Raw genomic sequence first — 23,153 nt, 5'->3', positions numbered from 1 at the left:
AAGAATATGAAGAGATTCAAAGTATTTGACAGCAGAAAGGCCATATTTGCATTAGGACGCATTATCCACCGCAAGCTTTTTGATGTGTGAGAAAACTCAAGTAATTTTTTTCTAAAAATAAAGATATATAGATTCCCATCTCCCAAAATAATAAAATACTATTTTGAAAAGTCAACATACCGACTCAATTACTTCTACATTTCTTGCAGAAGGGTCGGGTGCAATCTCTGGCCAATTAGACAACTCCAGATAGCCACTGGCTTTCATGTTCAGAGTATGAGATAAAGTACCAAGCTGGAAGTGCTCTCTATCTATGAGGGAGGAGGGTAGGGAAAGGAAAGAGGTGAAAAATATACAGACATGAGCGCTATATCACAAAGAGCAATCTTAATCAGGACAAAAGGTAATTGGCGTTACATTATCTCAAATGTCATGGAATAAATATAAACTAGGAAGCTCTTCATAGGTCAAAAAACTGATTCCAGTCCATAGATTACAATAATCTCCCCCATAATGGTCAATAAAAAAGCTAATCAGTCAGTGTGTTTAGAGGTGTTGCTCTGAAATGTAGCTTCTCTAAAAATTACTTTACTGTGAATATTAAGAATGACAGCACAGTTAAATAATCCATATACATGTCTTGGCACAAACACATCCAGAATTTTAATAGTTTTTCCTTCAGAAAAAGAGATGCTTTCAGGGTTTAAAGCAGAATTAAAACACTAAGTATGGGAAAATTCAGAAGGGGATAATCAATATAATAAAAGCAGTAATTGGGATGATAACTTTAAAAAAAAACCCTAGGTATGGGAACAACGAAGGGAGGATGGGTTTAAGAGAAAAAAGACAGAAACTGGTACAACCAAAGCAAACAGAATTTGTAAAGGCATTGTTTCTCAATCAAAGCTGTAATTAAAAGTTATTCTTAAGGTTGCAAATCTTTTGAGTGGCTAAAGACCTATCAAAACAATGACTAGTGCAGGAATGTAAGTTTTAATACTGATACCTAATTCTATAAACTAAACTTTTTATGTCACTGTGGATTATCAGGTTTATAACTTAGCATCATATAAGCAAAGAACATAAATTTTGACCACTCCTTAAAAGAATGGAAATCTAAGGTCTTTTCGCTCGTACACAAATGTTTAAACTAACTATCATTTAGCAACATGAGTTTGGGCCAGTTAAATGTATAGAACACAAATCTATGTATCTTCAATTAAGACTTGGTTAAAAATATTGACAGACATACCTTTAAAAGGCGACTCAAGCAGAGGGGCTGGCTTCTGTGCCAGAAATATTTTTTTGGCATATTTGCTTAAAGCTCCACTCTTCTCATTTGGAACAATGAGCTGCCTAATAAATCTTGTGCGGTCTCTGATGTCGTAGCTTTGATCATACTTGCCGAGATTTAATATGTACTGGGTAAGCAATTTTGTCTGTGAAAAACAGGACAAGAAGAAAATACAAGTTATTTATGATTATTGATAACTCTGGATAAACATATTTAAAGAGGTAATAAAAACGAATGGTTATGTCAAACAAATGTTGTTCCATAGGGAATATGCATTTCTAAAGCAGTAAATGGAATTTTGAAGCCAAAGCACATGTCCTCTTCTGTATTGGGGAGGTGAATGCTGAGTACTGAGAAGCAGCCATGTGCTAGATTATTAAACTGCTGAAGTGGAAAGAAAGGCATCATTAAAAAAATAATCATATATGGCAAACCCGCTGAAGGGCCTACGTGAGGATAATGAATGTGGAAATACAACTAAAAACATGGCACTCAAAACTTAATCGGAAAAATATGCAGGACATCAAAACATCAGAGGGTATTAGGAGGCTGGCAAACTGCTTCTGCTGAGGTGTGTTTTATGAAGAGATACTGTCCCTGGCATAAGCAGTGTCTGCACTCTGACTGCACTCAGTTACTTTACTCTGAATTATGACCCATTAAAGCAGACACATGAATCACTGAACTGGATTACTGCAAATTATTTGCAGTGCATTTAGCTGTTACTTTTTCATAAAAGCAAGCTGCTGATGCCCTCTAAAAACCAGGATAAAAGACTTCTTTCATTTTCCCCCTCACAGCTTAAAGCTTTTGGTAATATTGGTCATTTATTTATATACATAAAAGCAAGTTATATTATCACAGCTTTTTACAACATAACCAGATTGTCTAATTTGATTTGTGGGAATAGCAATTATTAAAATTACTCAATGCAGGTTATGTTTAATTGTTGCCAAAAAAAGGAAATATAGTCTGTAACTATTACCTTGCATTCTGTTTGACAAATGCATAAAGAAAAATGAAACAGATACAAAGATCAAAATGCTGCTTAATATAGAAGATAAATATTACTATATTTATTCAATATAAGGAAAATCCGTAATTATTCTTTAAGCTGATAAACTTTCATAAATATGCTTTATTTCAATGCATAAATTAAAAATGTATGTGTAAACATCATTTTCCAAAAAGATTTACACTTGAAAAAGTAATCATCTTGCATAAATGTTGCTGTAATGAACAGCATTATGCTTTTGTTACTCTATAGTTATGCTTCAAGATATTATGTGCCATATACTATAAATGGACATATTTCCTTGATAATATCAAGCAGCCATAGGAGGGGGGGCTACCATTTCAGTTAGCAGATATCGCTCTGTAAGAAATTCTGTTCTACAAATGGATAATTTTATCATTCCCTTTAAACAGATGATGTTCTGAATGATTTGTTTAGTAATTATGCAATATTAAGACAAGATGGGAATCTCAGAGGCTACCAGGGTTGGGAGACTCATAGAAAACTGCACAAATAACAAAAATTACCACACCCACCAATTCTGCCATGATTCCTAGTGTTACTGATGCCAGCCACTGTCCTTAGTAGTTTCTGCCTGCTCTGACAATAAAGAGTACACAGCTAAGATGTTATAAATGGAAAATTTTTCACTATGAAATACAAAAATGTAATTTAGATCAAATGTAGCTTTTGTTATGTTGATCTAAGTAGTGTATACAGCCAGCCCACTCAAATTTGTCCTCATTTGGCAGTGGTGGCAATTTTCCAAAAAAACCTCTAGATGGATAGATTTCAAATAAGGCAACATTACCCTGAAATAAAAATAAATAAATGTCAAAAATATTCAATTACACTCCCATGTGACCTATTCAGAGATTTTAAAAAGGAACATGATTGACTCAACAATGTAAAAACACTGTTGCTCAAAAACAAGCCTGAGTAAGATGATTAGCATTTAATGTTTTCTTGTTTTACTTTTGTCCTCTACCCAAACATGGTAATCTGCCACAGTTCAGACAACATGTTAATGTGGCCTCAATGCTTTTGTGAGCAGTGAGTATTGGCAAAAGACACCTGAATCCTTGGCAGATACCAGTTAATACTATGAAGAATCACCAGCCTTTCTTTTCCATTAAAAATTTAATTCTGTGGACAATTGCAGCTACAAATAATAGAAAATGGTGACATTATGTTTGATGGCCTTCATAAAATACCAACAGTTCACAAGTTCCACATGTCTGGTTGTTGAGAAGTTGTTGAATAAGTGTTTCAGTTGATGCTTCTGTGGTAGGTCTTGGTATCCATGCCTCCCATGTAACCATAGTTAGACAAGCTCATGTATCAACAACTGCGGCTTTGTACATTCTGATAAAATATTGTGCAGAATTCAGATGTCATACTAAGCAGCAATTTGTTGTAATGGACATAAATGTGACTTTTTTCTTGTCCCCATACGACACCTACTCCTCTTGTAGAACAGTACAAAGGACTCCCAGTTTAAAAGAAGTTTCCCATTAAGGATGAATACAACTACTAGGGTAAACTCAAGTTTGTTTATTGGAGGGTTTTTCTTGCTTGCTTGCTTTACTGTTCTGACCTATAAGAAGTAGTAACTGAGAATATGAGGAAGAAAGTAAAGAATTCAGGTCAGATAAAGTTAGTCCACAAACTACAAAACAGGAGATTTGCCCGAATTCCCATGGCTTGAACTAAAAATTTAGCTAAAATGAGTAAATTTTCCACTCTTGAGTTGGTTAGTAATTTAGGGACTAAAGTATCTGGTGTAAAATCTGCCCAGTGTAATGTCAGAGGTTTGATCCATTTCTGTCTCGTCTTGTTGTACCATGGACATTCAAATAAAACATGGGTTAGTTTCAATAACACCCAGATCACAACCACAATCTGTTTGAAAAAGGTATACCCAGAATGCGTCCTACAGAGACTGCAGAAGGTAGCACATTTAGTCTTACAAGCATAATTGCTCGTCTATATTTAGGGACTGTTAAGCCAAACAAATACATTGGAGTTAAGCCAAACAAATACATTGGAGGGATCCCCATATAAAGGGAAGAACAAACTCTCCTAGCTCTACAGATGGAGCTGTTCATATCTATCTTCAAAATTAATTCCTTGATGGTTTTACGAGCTGAAGACCATTCTAGAGCAGTAACTACATCCTCTGCACATTATAAAATATTCAGTTTTCCTTCAATTGCTTGGCTCCTTGCACTAGAATAGCTATTACGCTTTAAGTAAAACAATAAGCTATTGTTCTCTGAGAAAATTATATTTAAGTTTCATGTTCAGAGCTGGAATCCAAGCTCTGGCTTCAATAGAATGCTGGCCCAATTCTAGTCTGAGGGCAGTACCCACCACAAACTTTGATATTCCACAGATCTGACATAAAAACTGTATTAGTGGTTGATCTATAGTTTCATCTATCTTATGAATCCACACTGCTGTGCCATAAAGTATTTGAGGTATTACTTTGGTATTAAAAACTGTAATGGCAGCTAGAAGGTATTGTCCACCTTTTCCATAGAAGAATCGCTTTATTCTTGCCCTGGAAGAAGCTGCTGATACCATTACCGCCTTTCACTGATGTGTAAAAAAAAATGGAGAGACAGAACAGAAAATAAATAGAAATTAAGAACAGCTAGGCAAAACTATATCAAGATACTTTGACTGCTATGTTTTGATGTGTATGTTTACTATTGAGAAGAGATTTTAGTTGGTTTCTCGGACAGAAATATCTAGAATTCTCAATGACTTTGACGATTCTGATACATCTACTGTGGAAGATCCAAGCACCACCAATAAATTCACAGAATTAAATTTCTACGCTGATGTGAATGTGATGTTGACTTTGAAGAGTAGGACAATGCTTTACCAGAACACACTCAGGATCTATTCCATTTTCAGTCAAGTTCTACTCTTTGATTTTTACTTTCTTTTCCTCCCTACTATTTTGCTTCTGCTTTGTCATTTCAGAAATATGAAACGTCAAGGATTCAGCGTGGCATAGTGGTTAAAATGTTGTACTAGGATCTGCAAGATCCAGGTTTGAACCTCCATTCCACCATGGATTATTTGCTGAGTGACCTTGGATCAGTCACACTCTCTCAGTCTAACCTATCTCACTGGGTTGTTGTGAGGATAAAATGGAGGAGAGGAGAATGTAAGCCACTTTGGGTACCTACAGAGGAGAAAAGTGGGCTATAAATGAAATAAATAAGTAAATAAAACAATAATAGAGTTTTAACTGTTGCTGTACTTTCCTTGTTTTTCTTTTTCAGGTTATTTTGATGGTTCCTCTTTTGGAATTTAGAGCACAGAATGATGTGGAGACATAGGATAACAGTGCAATTCTATGGAGTTATTTCAGTTACATACCATTGATTTCAAAGAGTTTTTGGGATTCCACAGACAGATTAGCTTAGTTTTTATGTAGATGGGCTGGTGGTGATTAGGAGAGCCAGTTTGGTGTAGTGGTTAAGAGCGGCAGGACTCTAATCTGGAGAACCAGGTCTGATTCCTCACTCCTCCACTTGAAGCCAGCTGGGCGACCTTGGGTCAGTCACAGCTCTTCGGAGCTTTCTCAGCCTCACCTACCTCACAGGGTGATTGTCGTGAGGATAACAACACTTTGTAACTCGCTCTGAGTGGGTGTAAGTTGTCCTCAAGGGCGGTATATAAACTGAACATTGTTATTTATTTATTTTATTTATTTTGCCAAATTTATATCCCGCCTTCTCACAAACGGGCTCAGGGAGGCTAACAACATATATTATACAATTGTTGTTGTAGGAGAATAGGCTATTGGTTATGTTACTGCTTTGTCAGAATTTATTTCTTTTTATGATTTCTTTTTACTGTCCCAGAATTATATTTGTCTCCATTTATATGCTATGATTTATTTAGATATTTGAATTTATTTTGTAATTTCAATATTTTTCACTTGCTCTGTCGGTAATATATTTGGTTGGTTCATTCTTCCACTGCCAAGATACGTGTTTTATGTATCACATATCACTTTCTTTTTTGCATTATTTTATTTCCATTTTACCTAATACACTATTTTAATTTATTTTATGGTGTAAACCTAAATAGAGTTAGACTAGTCCCAACCCATTGAAACTAATGGGCACAGGCTGGAGTAACTCTGTTTAGGATTGCACTTAGACTATTGAGTGTATGTATCTCTTACTCACCAGTGCCCACATTTTCAACGCTATTTGAAGGGAATAAAGTTTTGACTTTTGAAAAAACTCTCTAATGTAAACTCAAAGAACTGCTTCTCTGGTTTGATAAACTGAATGAGGTGCTATTCACAAAAAGAAGGAACAGGGTGCTGCTAAAAAGTGAGATCTAAATCTGCTCTCAAGACTGTTTTAAGACTTGAAAGCAGATTTAGGTCTCTGTCACTGACAGGTTTCAAACTTCTTTGGACACAAAAACCTGACTGCTAGGTGTTTTCATTGTCAAAGGAGTCGGATCTGGCACAACAATTTTTTTTTAAAAAGTGATATTCTGCATTTCCATTAACATATTTGTACCTCACAGCATAACATTTCTTATTTTTTCAAGAACAGATATCTGTACCCTGACATGGCTGCAATTCTTATTGACCTTCCTTGGTAAATGTACTCTGTGATAGAATGGTTAAATATTTTAGAACTTATAATCACATTAACTAATTAGTAAAATATGCACCACAAAGCCTGAAGTGTGCAAGAGAAAGAGGGGCACAGGTGTGACTCCACAGCATGGCTCCCACTAATTGGCATATCCATAGTTTTAAAAAATAGACATGACCAGCATATAGATTTCACTGACGATGCTTTTGCCATTAATTGTGAAATGAAAATTCTGATCAAAACTGTTGATTTTGAAGATATCCCTGTTTTCTTCTTTTTTGTAGATCCCAAATGAACAGGTGTGGGTTTTCTCTTGATACTTGAAAATATTAAGATAAATACCTTGTGGTATTATCCTGAAACTTCATGAGAAGACAACAAAGGCACAGGTGCCCTTTCATATCTTTACCAGTTCTGATATTTATTTGATTTCCATTATTACATTATTTATATACGCCATTATCTTGGCATTGTACTAGAAAGTCAATAAACATGTTGACTCAAGTGTGTGGCAGTGGAGGAAAATTTGAACTCCATGCTCAGAATTATTAGGAAAGGGACTTAAAATGAAATGGGCAATATTATAATGCCCTTTATAAAATTATGGTGCAGCCTCATTTGGAATATTGTGTTCAGTTCTGCTCACTATATCTCAAAAAAGGTATTGCAGAACTGGAAACACAAAAGAGGGCAACCAAGATAATTAGGAGGATGGAGCACCTTGACTGTTGGGAAATGCTGGAGTATGTAGGACTTCCCAGACTAGAAAAAAGAGGATATGATAGAGGTTTATAAAGTTATGCATGGAGCAGAGAAAGCGGATCGAGAATCCTTTTTCTTCCTCTCCCATAATACTAGAACTGGGGGCACCCAATGAAGTTGTTGAGAAGCAGGTTCAGAACACACAGAAGGAAACACTTCTTTACTCAACAAGCAATTAAACTGCAGAACTCGCTGCCAGTGGATGTAGTGATTTTAAAAGGAGGTTACACAGATTAATGGAGCAGAGGTCCATTAACGGTTACTAGCCACAGAGAATAATTGGAACCTCTATATACAGAAGTAGCAAACTTCTGAATACCAGTCCTAGGAGGCATCATCAGGGAAGGCCTCAGATTCTATTCCATGTTTACTTGGCCTTCCCAGACAACTGGTTGGCCACTGTGTGAAATAATATGCTAGACTAGGTAGACAACTGGTCTGATTCAGCACATTCTCATGTTATCATTTTTACCATAAAAAGGAAAACCACAGTATGAGACTCATGGTTTGTTTGCCCAGACTTCATAAAACACACACTTTTACAGTGCAATCCTATGCAGAATTACCTGTTTAAGCCACTGAAGTCAACAGGCTTAGAATGGAGTAACTGTGCATAGTATTTCACTGTTAGTGTCAAACTTTCTACAGTACTAATATACAAGAGATGCTTGTCAGTGACTGAAGACACGGAAGCACTGCTTTCAAAGGACTTCTGATGGCAGTTGTTCATACTTACTATACCATGTAAGTTAACAGGCTGTTCAAATGGGGGGCTGCAATGACAGATGCAATGCAGACAGAAACTCTTTGTATTAGGATAATGAACAGAAGCATACAAATCTACAATCATGTCAGTGTTGCAGTAAGCTAACTCACATACACAAAACCAAAACCTGGAAATATACTGCTTTACTTTACATCTTACTGCAACCCATATTGCTGACATTACAACTAATCATTCTCTCACTTCTGTTTTTGGTAATTCAAACAATTCAACCTCCTCTACCCATCACCTGAGAAGTTAGTTTGGGGAAAGGTTGCCATTACTGAAAGAGGACAAGTTCAAGCTGACTCTTTATCCAATCAGCTCAAAAAATTTGCATTTTTGCTTACTATTATGCTTCTACTACAATGTGAACAACTCTTAACAAATAGGACACTTAAAAACCATTATAGAAGTTGCTGTGGATCAGAAAGAAATTGTAAGATGCTTTCTACAGAAAGAGCAAGTAATGGAATATTCCTACTTTAGTAATAGAATATTCCTACTTTAACAGCTGCACATTAAGACAAAAATTGTTCCCAACTGGAACGTGAAGACAAAACTCTTTCACACAGTTATTTCATGCCAGCCTTCTCCAAATCCCAAGATAAATAACTTCCCTTTCTTCTATATCCTCACAATTACTCTGTGAGGAAGGCTGGGCTGAGAGCTAGTGAGTATATATGGATAAAAGGATTATTTAGTTATGTTCTACTAATTGATTCAAGTGGTGTAAACTCTGACTGTAAGTTCTGAAAAGGATTGACAATTGAACAAAAAGGCAACCTTGTTAGTTCCTGTGAGTTTACCAATAGCTTCCTCTGGTGAAATCAGTACGTAATGTTTATTTCCATATTGTAAAAATCTTTATTGCATGCTAATGTTTGTGCATAATGATGCTGTTAAAGGCAAAGCTAAACCATCTGAATGAAAAGTTGGCAATCCTAATTTTGAAAGGCTAAAGTCAACATGGGAATTAGGAAAAGAATATTAAAGGGGCTAACCAAGAAGAAATTGATCACATACCTAAACAAGATATGCTGATAATCGTAAGTGACTGGAATGCCAAAGTAGGAGACAAGACAAGACATGACAAGATCTGGGAGTATCACAAGAAAAATCTAACAAGAAAAGCAACAGTCGTGAAAACTTACTAAGCAATACAACAATCATTGTTGCTTTTCTTGTTAAAGTAGGAGACAAAGCAGAATCAAACATAGTTGGAAAATCTGGACTAGGATCACAAAACGGAGCAGGAGAGTGACTCGTATAATTTTTTGACGCCGACAACTTGTTCATTGCTAATAGATGCTTCAGGTAACCAAAAAGACGATTGTGTATGTGGAAATCACTGGGTGATTAATACAGGAACCAAATAGATTACATAACTGTAAGCAGAAGATGGAGAAATTCTATCCTCCCTGCTAAAACAAGACGATTGTAATGTAACGAAGCAGTTGCCCGTGTCTAAGACCAAGTTTCAACTTGCCAGGAGAAAGATGGAGCTCTCTCCGGGGAAGCCGAAAGCAGTTAGTCCTTAGACCTGTCAAACAGATAAGTTCTTTGAACCAGCTGTTTATCAGTACATTTATTTATATAGGGTTCAATATTGCTTTGCAACTCCTCTAACACACAGACACCAATCTAGAGTTTATTTCACTTTATTGAAAATATACCCTAGTTTTTTAATGAAGCAAGCAATCAAAATATAAATGGCTATTAATATGAATCCTATAACAACAGAACATAGAAAGGCAATAAGAAATAAGTTCACTAACATTTCTTAATAAATCCTAAGTTTAACATTGCTCAAAGTTTCTATGAAATACATAGGTAGAAATAGGTTCTCACCTAGATTCTCCCAAGAGATCTCTTCCATCAGTACCCTGCTTATTCTTTCTGTGTTTGCAATTATATACCTAATCGTATGCAAATATTTAGGGTCTATTCACATGATAGCACAAACAAATATTGATTGGTTTGACACTTCACTGAATATTCATAATTTCATAGTACAGCCTTCCAATTAGTTAAAAAATTATGTCATAGTCAGAACTGCAAAACAAAACTACAAATCTCTAACAAGTGTCAGGAAAAGTTAAGTTGGACGATCACCATTGGTTGAATCTCTGATAGAAGAACATCAATCTCGGTAGAGTCCACTATTTTAATTAATTGTCAAAGGATGAAAGCACACCTGCTGAATTACCTTATACATAGAAAAAATACACTGAAAGTTCATGCAAAGTTTAAAAGTTCATCTAGACAGTATAGAAGCTAGGCCTAGTATTGTTCAGTATTGATTATTGGCATATGATTTTAATCTATATTGGCATAACAGTAATTCAGATGAGTTGCTTATATCAAAAATTAGGATAAAGCTCAAGAAAAACTCTAAAAGAAAACAGGGTTGCAGCTACCTGTAACTGTCATCTAGGTCTTCATGCAGACACACATTGGGACGGCGCTTGGGCAGGTCAGCCACTCAGAACAGGATCTTTCTTAGCTTACAGGCTATTGGGGGGGGCGACCTCCCAGGTAGCCCCTCCAAACTGGTTCTTCTCGCTGAATTGGCCACGTGATCAGGGAGGTCACTCCCTCCTTTCCCCAGTTCTTCTATGCCACCGCAACTCCCAAAGTTATGTCAGAGAGTTGAACAGCGGGGCAAGGGGATAGGGAATGTGTGCCTGCACAAAGACCTAGATGAACAACAGTTACAGGTAGGTGCAACCCTGTTTTCATCTATGGTCTTCAGTGCAGTCCCAGTGCAGTGAATAGCAAGCTACTCACCCAGTGGTGGGATGAACTCTCAGACAAACCAAGATTGAACAACTGCTTGTCCTACTGCTGCTTCCTTTCATGTGTTGACATCCACAGCATAACATGGGTGAGTGCTGCTGTTTTTATAAGATGTTTTAATGTTTTAATATGGAATGTTTTTAAATGATTTTAAGGTTGTTATCTGCCCCAAGCCCGCTTGCAGGGAGGGCGGAATACAAATATGATATAAATAAATAAGATTGAGATATAGAAATAAGCATCTTGCAGGTCTAAGACCACAAACCAAGAATCCAGAGAGATCATATTTATAACCCAAGAAAGCGTAACCATCTTGAACTTTGTAACTTTCAAATAGTTGTTCAGGTCCAAGATGGGTCTTTTCCCTTCATCTTTCTTGTCTACCAAGAAAAAACAGGAAAAGAAACCAAATGTGGTCTCTGAGTTGGGTATCCTTTGAAGAGCTCCTTTCCGCTATAGGGTCTGAATCTCCTCCTGTAACTCAGGTAGCGTATTATTAGGGGCTTGAATGGTAAAGAAATTGGAGGCAAGGGGCAGAATTCCAACCTGTAACCCATTTTAATAGACAGGACCCAACAATTAAAAGTAATGTCCTGCCATGCCTGAAAATTTTTTAGCAACCTGTTCTCAAACAGCATTAGAACCAACAGGTTATGCAATCATAGTCAGAACTGGCCCTGTTCCTTGTCAGCTTGGCTCTGATGGAATGACTTAGGATGCCCAGCTTGTTTTTTTTTTTAGATTGGCCTTGGCCCATGTAGGGTGTTCTACACAGATACTGTTGATGTTATGGTTGGTACTGGTATGAACGACAGGCTCGTCTCTGCTGATAGTTCTGTCTGCCTAAGCGTCTGCATGGAGGTCCCACAGTAATGGTAGATAAGACACCATATGATCTGGCTGTTTGCCTATCCTTTTTCTTCTTTGAAAGGTATTCATCCACCTTCTCGGCAAATAAAAAGTTGCCCACAAAAGGCATGTCTTCAATCTTTGAGCAAGTTTCAAAGGGCAGAGCCATAGACCTAATCCATGCATGCCTGTGCAACACCTAAGCCTCTTATCGACACATCTAGAACATGACTATTGGCACTAATTTGCTGTTTAGACAGTATTACTGCTTTGTTATGAATCAACTTTGCAAGGGACTGCTTCTCCTCTGATAACACCTAGACATGGGCACAAACCAAAAAAAAATAACGAACCCGCAGTTCGTGGTTTGGTGCCAGCGACAAAACTGAACTAACAAACCGCAATGAACATTTTCTGCTGACGGACCTGTTAGGGGTTCGTGGTTCGTGGGCGTCAGAATGGCCCCCGTTGGACTTAAAAGAGCCCATATTCACAGGGAGTATTTAGCAGGCTCTCCTCCAGCCAGCACCCCAGTTTGGTCAAGATTGCAATAGGGATCTTGGAGTTATACCCTCTCCGATCCGAGGCCCCCAGGAAACTCGCACTCGATACAATTAGAGCCAACAGTTGACGCTGGCCCAGTGTACAAGGGGTGTACTCGAAGGTGTGCCACCTTCCACAGGGGGCGGGGGGTCTGGCCGCTCACCAGCGGCACCTCCCATGTGCCCACCCGCCAGACCTCACAGGAGCGCACATTTATCTCCAGTGCAGGCCAGAAGGCGGGTGATGTTGGCAACCGCTAGGCCTGGCGGGCACAAGGAGGTGCTGGCATGTTGCCTCCCCTCAAGGGGCGGGGGGTCTGGCAGCTCACTGGCAGCATCCCCCATGTGCCCGCCCGCCAGGCCTCACAGGAGCACGCATTTATTCCCGGCAAGGACCGGAAAGAGGGTGATGTCAGCGGCCTCTGGGCCTGGCGGGCATGGGAAGGCAGTGGCGTGCTGCCTCCCCTCAGGGGGTGGGGGGTCTGGCTGCTCACCAGCAGCACCCCCTGTGAGCCCGCCCGCCAGGCCTCAAAGGAGCACGCATTTAAGGCTACAATATCCAGAGTATCCAATGTACTGGAGTAAATGTACTGGAGAATACTATCCTTCAGCTTTTGTTGAACCTTAGAGACATCAATGTTCGGCAATTTAGCCATTTAATCCGAATACATTTTAAAATCAATATTAGGAGAGTTCTGCTCTGATTCTCTCGTGGTCTCTTCCGGGGACGGATCCAAGGTCCCTGTCGGGCTCGGATGCTTCCATCTCTAGTTCCAATCCTGAGTCTGACGTCTGTTCCGAGGTGACGTATGTGACCGAGGGTTTCAGCTCGGATCCGAGTGGAGGGAAGCCCTTGGTGGAACAGAACAGCTCAACGTCAGTGCTGTATATGGGAAAGTCAGGTACATATCCCAATCACAGGAGTAGTTTGCTGTTGGGTATGGAGGACCCCATGGCGGACATCGGAACACCTGCTGCACTTGGTAAATGGATGGGTAAATCTGTAATTGGGCATCTATTTCTCTTTCGTCCTCTTTTACAGACAAGGGGGATTCCAAGCTTGAGCTCCTATGGGGAGCAAGCACCACTTCCATGTGTGAATCCAGCGCAGGTTTCTCCCTACGTTTAGATTAATCTTTGTGCTTTTTTGGTGGCAGATCTGAAGGGGACTCTGTGGTTCCAGTTGGCACCAGGGTATTCTTTTATATATATATATATATATATATATATATATATATATATATATATATATATATATATATATATATATATATAATTCTTTTTAACATCTAAAACAATAAACTACAAAAAACTACAATAGTACAAGGGAAGGGAAAGAAGGGAGAATAAGAAGAGGGGGAAGGGGGGGTGGAAAAAAGGGGAAGGCAACTTACAAACACTGAACACTACACTTCAATGCTTTCCCTTCATACTGCCATAATTAAAAAAATAGCTTAATAAAGTAATGATGGAATGGTTGATCTTACAAAATACAAATTACAATTCAAATTAAATCTTTTTCCCCCCTCTGGGCCTCGGACGCAGTTCTCTCTGAGCAGCTACAGCCGCAGCTCTCGTTGCCTCCCCCCTCCCTTCAGGCTTCGAATCTTCTTCTTTTTGCTTGATGTCTGGCCCAAATTCTGGATTTTTGTCCACAAAATCCCTTAGCTGATCTTCCGAATTAATCTTGTAAGCTTGATCTTTATAACTAAACCCGATTCCTTCCGGAAATAGCCATTTGTACTTTATGTCACGTTCCCTCAAAAGAGCAGCCAGCTTTTTATACTTAAATCTTCTCTTCCGAACTAAAAATGGAACGTCCTTCAGTATCTTGACTTTATTTCCCAGAAAGTCCAACTCCGCATTATATGAGTTATATAGGATATTGTCCCGGACCCTCCTGGATGAGAACTCAATAACGATCTCGCGAGGCAGCTGCCGCTTCATTGCATATTTTGAAGATGCCCAACGGACTCCCAAAATGGCGCTTTTTACTTCTTCTTTAGTTGCCCTCGTGGGTGACGCTAAAAGTTCCGAGGCAAGATCCCACAAATCCTTGTTTTCCTCCTCTTTAACATTCTGGAGACGCAAAATGGTCTGTGTTCGTTCCACTTGCAGCCCAATCAGCTAATTTTCCACCAACTTTAGCTCCTTGTTCGTTGCTCTCATAAGTGACGCATTTTCCCGAGCAGACTTCTCTGCCCCCCAGACTTCTCTGCCCCCCCCCACTACTTCCTTGATGGCTTTCACATCGCTCTCAATTAAGCCCACCCGTTGATCTGTTTCATTCAGCTTGTCAACAAAGGGTTTTATGGCCTCAGTAACCGATCTTTTCACCAGTTCCTCAAGCGACTCGCCTCTTCCCTGCAGGGCAGCCAAAACTGACTTGCCCAAAGCAGGACTCTGTTTTTTTGCTGCCATTTTAGGGGGGGGGGACCGCCAATCTTCCGAGACTCTGCGAGGGGGGAAAAATCCGAATCTTGTAAGCTTCAGATCCCACCACTCCTTCACGTGCGCTTGTAGTAACAGAAGGGATTCGCTTACTTACAGGCTTCCGCCTAATCCTGTTCTTTGCCATTTTCCATGGCCCGGCAGCACACAAGGTGCCGCGCACGTCTGCCGGCCTCCATAGGGACAAACGGGCAATTTACCCCCTGCCTCGATCTGCCAGAGGGCTCTTCCCGTCGCGTCCCGGACCCAGAATCCCTCCCTGGGAGCCCTGGGGGCTAACCTTTGCAGATCAGCCGCCCGGTCAGGGTGCTCGGCCGCTTCTTCTCGGACCTGCCGAGAGGAGCGTCCGACATGGCCGCGAAAACAAAAACGAATCGCACCAGGGTATTCAAAGCCCCGCCTGTAGCCCTTGGGGAGCTGCTTTCAATTAGGGCCACACTCGCCATGAAATGGACCAACACCGAGGTTTCTCATGATCGAGAACACTTTCATTGCCGATCTCGAGGTCAGATGGTCAGATCGGATAGTGCATCCCTTCTCAGGGCTGACATTGACACCAACTCTCATGCTGGTTCCGATATTGCTCTGGCTGAGCATTCTGCCGGGGCAGATATTTTTGCTGCCAGGCTGCTGGCACTTTGCATCACTTTTTCCTAAAGTACTGCCTTTAGGGGGGAGGCTCGATCCCCTCTTGCTTTGGATGTGAAGAGCTGGCAATGCTTGCACTTCTCCACAATATGGCCCTCTCCAAGCCATGCTAAACAGAGTGAATGGCCATCTGTTTTTGTCATTTTTGTGCCACAGTCTACATATTTTTTATACAGAGATTTGTCTGCCATTTCTTTTCTCTGGGGATCTGGCAGAATGAAGAATAACAGGTACGGTAAACAAAGTCTTAACTCATTGACCCAATCTGCGCAATGACAAGTTCTCTTCTTCTTTTTCTTCTTTTTTTTTAAAACAAAGAAAAAACATACTAACACTAAAGCTAACTACCAACTACACTAAGAACTAACTATTTACAAGAGTTTAGAAGAAAGCCTGATCAAAAAAGAGAGAGCGAGTCAAAGACTTCTGTTTTTCATGGCAGCAAAAAACCAACTGGGGAAAAGAGGGGGTGACCTCCCCAATCATGTGGCCATTTTGGTGGGAAGAACTGGCTCAGAGTGGCTGTGGGGGAGGTTGCCCCCCCTTAATAGCCTGTAAGCTAAGAAAGATCCTGTTCTGAGCAGCTGGCCTGTAGAAGCACAATCCTAATGTGGGACTGTACTGAAGACCACAGATGAATCATATTGCCAAAATACAATCTAAACAATATTCCTGAAGATTTTAAAGATCATGTAAAGAACAGATTTGCAATACTAAGTTTAATTGATCATGAGCCAGAAGAACTATGGGCTGAAACCAGAGCTATTATCAAGGAAGAATGTGCAAAGACTATCCCTGTAGCCAAAAGAAAGGAGAAGCCTAAATGGATGACTGAGGAAACTCTTAAAATTGCTAAAGCTAGACGAAAAGCAAAAGGTGACAGAAATAAGGTCAAAATTCTAAATGTTATTGGTAGAAAATAGCGAAGACTTGAAATGACTACTGATTAAGGTTAAAGGAGAAAGTGCCAAACCAGGATTACAGCTGAACATCAAGAAGACAAAAGTAATGACCACTGAAGAATTACACAATTTTAAAGTTGACAATCAGGAAATTAAAACTGTTCACGATTTTCTATTCCTTGGCTCTGTCATCAACCAAAAGGGAGACTACAATGAAGAAATCAGAAGAAGATTGAGACTTGGAAAAGTAGCTGTAAGGGAGCTAGAAAAGATCCTTGAAGAGGAAGTTGTCTCTCTGGGAACCAAGATCAAGAGAATCCAAACTATGGTATTCCCCATTACTATGTATGGATGTGAAAGTTGGATAGTGAAGAAAGCTGACAGGAAGAAAACCGATTCATTTGATATGTGATGCTGGAGGAGAGTTTTGCAAACACCATGTATGGCCAAAAAGACAAGTAAGTGGGTACTAAATCAAATCAAGCCTGAATGCTCCTTAGAAGCTAAAATGACAAAACTGAGGCTATTGTACTTTGGTCACACCATGAGAGGACAAGATTATCTAGAAAAGTCAGTAAGTAGAAAGGCAGTAGGAAAAGAGGAAAACCCAAATGACTCAATAAAAGAAGCTATGTCCTCCAGTTTGCAGGATCTAAGCAAGTCTATTAATGATAGGACATTTTGGAGGGCTCTAATTCATAGGATCACCATAGGTTGGAGGCAACTTGACAGCACATAACACACACAAACCAGTAACAGTTGAAAGTCAGTGACAGACATTACAAAGAATAGGTACACTGCTAAATGGGCAGGTTCAGATGCGGATTTAAGTAACCTATTCATAGCAGGGGCAACTGGTGAATTTTGGGGCATTTAATCACATCTTATGGGTCACCTTATTCTCTTTTATAGTTTACCATGTAACTGACCTTAAGCATTTTTATGGTTGTCTAAGATGTAAGACAAAAGGGTGCTTAAGAATTACAACTAACTTTGAAAAACTACATTGCATAAAAGTCTTTTGCAGACTTCTTAAATATAAATTAGACTGTAAACAGTCTGTGTGATTTCTTTAACCTTACCTGTTTTGAATTGGTTAAATACAATTTTGCTCCAAGATTTAATATTTGCAGCTTTACAAGGTCATCTTCAGTAGTGAAGCTCTTGGCCATTTTTCTTAGAACATCAGGAGCTATTTTTGGAACTCGTTCACAATATTCTCCAGTAAGCCATAGGATGCTGGCCCTTGCCACAGGAACCTTAAGAAAGAAAAGGGGTAAAATACAAGTGTTTTAACGCTTCTGTGACATGCATTTCTGAACATGTAAAATAACAAAACATTAAGTTAACTCAAAGGGAATCTAAAGTATTTATTTTAAATAGATGCCTTTGAGGATAAATAGATGCCTTTGAGGATAAATATTCGAAGTATGTTACAAAAACAATTTTTAAAATAGCAATAAAATAGACAACACTCAAGCACATCAACATTAGAAGAGCCAATGGGTAACCAGAATGAAAAACCCAGCACATTCAAATTGGAGTAAAGTCACAGAAGGGCCACTCATTATCAAACCCAAAGTGCTCAAAGAAAGAGCATGCTGCATAAAAACATTATAAAGCTTTCCTAAGTGAAAGGGAGCAGGATCTACTAATTTTTAAAAAAGGTAAAGGTAGTCCCCTGTGCAAGCACCGAGTTATTACTGGCCCATGGGGGGACGTTGTATCATGATGTTTTCTTGGCAGACTTTTTACAGGGTGGTTTGCCATTGCCTTACCCAGCCATCTACACCAGCAGTCCCCAACCTTTTTGGCACCAGGGACCGGTTTTGTGGAAGACAATTTTTCCATGGACTGGGGGGGGGGATGGTTTCAGGATGATGCAATTGTGCACTTTATTTCTATTATTACATTATATAATGAAATAATTATACAACTCACCACAATGCAGAATCAGTGGGAGCCCTGAGCTTGTTTTCCTGCAACTAGACAGTCCCAATCTGGGGGTAATAGGAGGTGGCGGGCGGTGGAAGACACAGTATAAGGCTCATGGACCGGTCATCGGAGAGGGCAGCAGCAGCCAGCAGGCAGCCACAGCACAAAGAGCTGCCCAGCAGCCGCACCAACACGAGGTCTGTATTTTTTAGCGCAACTGTGCAGGCAGGAGGCCAGTGGCACTTCTCCACTCTCCAGCAGCGGCCATGCCACCGGAGGAGAGGAAGAGGCAGGCAGAGGCAGACTGGGACAGACGGCAGGCGATGCTCAGGGCGGCTGGCTGCCCAGTGAGCCTGGTGGTGACAGGCGAGGCGCAGGCGAGGTGCGGCTGCCCCTCCCAAGACAGCGACCGCCTACCTTGCCCGCTCCCTAGAGCTGGCTCTGCGCTCACCCGCCGCTCACCTCCTGTGCGGCCCGGTTGCTAACAGGCCATGGACCAGTACTGGTCTGTGGCCCGGGGGTTGGGGACCCCTGATCTACACTTTACCCCCAGGAACCTGGGTACTCATTTTACCAACCTTGGAAGGATGGAATGCTGAGTTAACCTTGAGCCGGCTACCTGAACCTGGCTTCTGCCAGGATCAAACTCAGGTTGTGAGCAGAGCTTGGGCTGCAGTACTGCAGCTTACCACTCTGCACCATGCAGCTGTGATCTACTAATTTACTACCTAGCAAATGAATAATAACAACACAATTGTAAACTGCTCTGAGTGTGGTATTAAGTTGTCATGAAGGATGGTATATAAATCAAATGTTGTTGTTGTTGTTGTTATTCCTACGACTACTTCAAGTTAGTAGGAGATACATGCATGAGAGTTAAACAATATTGAAGCATCTGCAAAAGATCCTATTCTATCAGTAGTTGTTCTTTCCTAAAGGTAGTCCAAAACATTTCAACAGTTTTTACTATAATAAGCAGATACAAAAGTCAGTGGCTGATATAAGACAATGACTGCCTTGATGTGGGACAACCTCTTCTACTCTGATGATTACACCCACAATGATTATTGCAAAGCATCTATTCATAAATGATGAGTTCACAAGCAGGTGGTTTGGCACAAAAATGTTTGGGTTACTTCCTCATGTTTTCTGCAGAAAGCACTGCAGGCAATGTTTCATAGGAGTCTGAGAATGAAAAGATGCTAATTTCAAGTCAGAAAATAAATCAGTTTTCACTCCCCCACCTTAAAAGAGCTGCTGTAGCATAGCGGTTAAGTTGGCTGAGTTGTGAATCAGCACTCTGCTCATCTGAATCCCACTACTGCCCTGAGCTCAGCAGGTAACCTTGGGTAAACCACTTCTGTAAGCCCCAGCTATATTGTGGAGATAACAACAACACTGACTGTTCATTGCTCTGAGTGGAGAACTAATCTGTCTAGAAGAATGGTATAGTTAATTTGGAATTCGGATTAAAATACCAAATTTTGGCTAGTTCAGTAAAATTTGAGTACTCCATATCAAAAACCAGGAATCTCAAATTTTTACTAAATTTTCAGCCATTGTTTTCTATGGGAAAATCAATCTGGGAGCTATCCAGTGGGACAGAAGGTTCATTTTTCAACCAAACTTCACCAAATGCTGACTGTCCTCTAAAGACCTCCCCCCCCCCCGCAATTTCACGAAGACTGGACCAATTTTATGGGCCCCCAAAGAAGGTGCCCTCACCCACTCTCCATTATTTCCTATGGGTAAAAATATCTAGGAGTAATCTAGGAGCTGGGAGTGTCATTTTTCCTGCAAACTCCATCAAATTTTCAGGGGACCTACTCCTGACTGTTCAGGAAGATTGATCCTGGGGGGTCAATTCTTTGAGACCCTGAATAAGGTGCCTCCAGCCACTCCATTGTTTCCAATGGGTAAAAAGTCAAAGCTGACTTCCATTGCAGAAACACATGGGGGCAAGGATGCCATGGCCGAGGCACACTCCTAAATGCAAGCTGAGCTCATCCCAGAGAAAGACCAATAGAACCAAACTGAAGCACAGGAATGGACCCCCTCCCCATCCAGAACCAAAGTGAAGGAAGGGGATCAGCACCACATCAGAGAATCACATTTATTCCACCCAAACCAAACTGAGGCAAGGGACACAGTTGCAACTTACCCAAACAGAAGCAAATTGAAGCACACGAATGAATCTTTCCAAAACCAAAGTGACGTAAGGGGATAAACATCACATCAGAGCAAAGAATCACATTCATTCCACCCAAACCAAAATGAAGCAAGGGACCCTGTTGCAACTTACCCCAATAAAACTAATGTTATTCAAAGCACCCAGACACTGGGTTCAGCCAGGAAGGAAACACCACAGAACAGAACCAAGCAGTACACAAGCACAAGCCATTCCTTTGTTTCAGTTTGCTTCTGTTGGGTTAATTTTGCTTCTGTTAGGCTAATTCTGTTGGCCCAATTTTACCAAATTTGCTCTGTACTACTGAACTGAACTAGAGAATCAATTCAGTATTCATGGAATACTGATTTTTTTTTTCAGTTTGGTATTACCGAACCCGAATTTACCACATTTTTTCCCCTGTGCACACCCAGAATTCTAAATACAGGGAAAATGTTAAAGTTAGATGTACTCAAATTACGTAACCTTTTCTCATGTTATCAGCACCAACCCCTACTTTCTTTAGCAAACTTCTGCTAAATCAATACACTTCTTAAAATTTACAGTTCACTGACACTAACTGTTCTAGCTCATTCACAGTACTCCTTTGTCAACCTTTGCTTCTGTTCCCAAACTTGCTTTCTGATTACAATATAAACTGAAAAATTACATTTTCTATAGAGAACAGACCACTGTTGGTGATACCACAAGAGGTTAAACAGTAAATATTGGAGGGATTCAAGATGGCAATGGAATAACAGCACTGGTCTGAGCCTCTCCCACAAATTTTGGTTTCCTTTTTGTCTGAACACCCAGAATTTGCCAAGCCTCTATGTACTGCTGCCTACAGTTTCCAGTTAGCTGTGAGACACTTATTCAGCCTTGAAGTAAAGTATTATTTTGAAAATATAGACACAACTTGCCAGGCTGGGAGAATCTTGGTGTTTTAGCATTTTTCTGTATTCAGGCCAGGTGCCAGGAGTTGGCTGTTGGACAGTGAGTGTTTCTTCTTTTATTTATCCTCATTCCTTATTATGGCATGCAAAAAGCAGAGCCGCACGAGCTCTAGGTCTCCACCTCCAATAAAAACTATTAAACAACTAAAGAATGATGAATTCTACTCTCTGAGGGAGGATCTGAGAGACCTTGTTGTGGTCGCTTTAAGAAATAGATGTGATTCATTTGTAACAGAAGAATCATTGGTGTATTTCGCACTCGGTTTTTAGAGCGCGTTTGTACCTGTTCCACATCCCATGTTTGCAAGGTTTTCACACTTAAAAACAGTCATGGGATGTAGTCCCGCTTTTTGTCCGCTGTATCCCCGATTTTTCCCCCTGCGGACATACCCCGATGTTTTTTTAAGTTCGCTGCCGACTGGCAGCTGGCCCGCATTTTGCTAATGTGAACACTTTTGCCTCCTTTTTGCTTCTCTCCCCCCGCCCTCTCCTTTTCCCTGGGAGCTGATTGGTTTGTGCAGAATTAACCACTCCCACCCTCCTCAGCTCTCTGAACTCCTTGTCCACCATTTTTTTTTAGTAAAGCGAGCTGAGGGTCATAAGGCTGCTTCTTCGTTGGTTTCCTTCCTCCCTGTATGCATGCTGTTTTATTTTTTTTTCAAAAGCCAGGAATGATTCCTAAGCTTGCTGCTAATTCCCTGCTAGCTTTAAAATCAAGGAAAGTGTTAAATAGCTGCTTTCTCCTTCCTCCCTTAGGGCATGCACACACATTCTTTTTTTTTTTAAAGACAAGAATGGGTTGCAACGTTGTAATGTTCCTGCACTTTCTTCCTGGCTTTAAACGCCAGGAAAGGATTAAATGGCTGCTTTTCCCTCCCTCCCAGGCATGTTTCAGACTTTGCCAAAGAGGGGGAAAAAAACCAAGCATTTTGCACAGCCCTTTGGAAACAAGCCTCTGCTTCCTGGGAGGAGATTAATCGGCAGCATTTTAACCCTTTCCTGGCTTGATTTAAAAAAATGAGAGTGGTACATGTTTTCCCCCAGAACTGAGCCGCCAATTGCCTCTCCGGTGGGCAGGGTACAGCCCAATCAGCAAAAAGGGGGAAGGGTTCCAACACTGCAACGTTACTATGCATGCTGAATTTTTTTTTTAAAAGTGTGATGTGAATTGCAAGGCCCCAAAAGCCCAAAATTGCACCGAGGTTTTAAAATGAAGCACAGACACCAAATCGAAATTGCAGTGGACAGTGTGAAATGAACAGGTGCAATGCCGAAGCCACTGCGATCGGGGCGAATGCTCATAAATGGCAGTTTAAACCGTAAGTGCGAAAAGAGCCATTCTGGTTTTCAGTCAGTCCTGTATCACTGGGTTAAACCTTGTTGATCAAGACAATTCAGAAAAAATGCTAAAGCATGTTAAGAATGAAACACAG

General features: G+C 40.3%; 1 protein-coding gene across 3 annotated transcripts in view; it reads right to left on the bottom strand.

The window, feature by feature from the left end:
* AP3B1 (adaptor related protein complex 3 subunit beta 1) overlaps positions 1-23,153 on the bottom strand; it is a 306,280-nt gene that overhangs the window by 147,049 nt on the left and 136,078 nt on the right. For all 3 annotated transcript variants that reach the window (XR_008597515.1, XM_054986527.1, XM_054986528.1), the window contains exons 15-17: positions 17,745-17,921; positions 1,253-1,439; positions 181-311 (exon numbers count right to left, since the gene is read on the bottom strand). Coding sequence is in view for 2 of the 3 variants with exons in the window: in XM_054986527.1 (XP_054842502.1) it covers positions 181-311; positions 1,253-1,439; positions 17,745-17,921 (495 nt within the window). In the remaining variant the exon portion in view is untranslated. The remainder of the gene's footprint in view (positions 1-180; positions 312-1,252; positions 1,440-17,744; positions 17,922-23,153) is intronic.

Source organism: Eublepharis macularius, chromosome 8 (genome assembly GCF_028583425.1).
Source record: "Eublepharis macularius isolate TG4126 chromosome 8, MPM_Emac_v1.0, whole genome shotgun sequence".
NCBI lineage: Eukaryota > Metazoa > Chordata > Lepidosauria > Squamata > Eublepharidae > Eublepharis > Eublepharis macularius.
The sequence above is the reverse complement of the archived record's forward strand: the minus strand, read 5'-3'. Positions and strand labels throughout refer to the sequence as shown.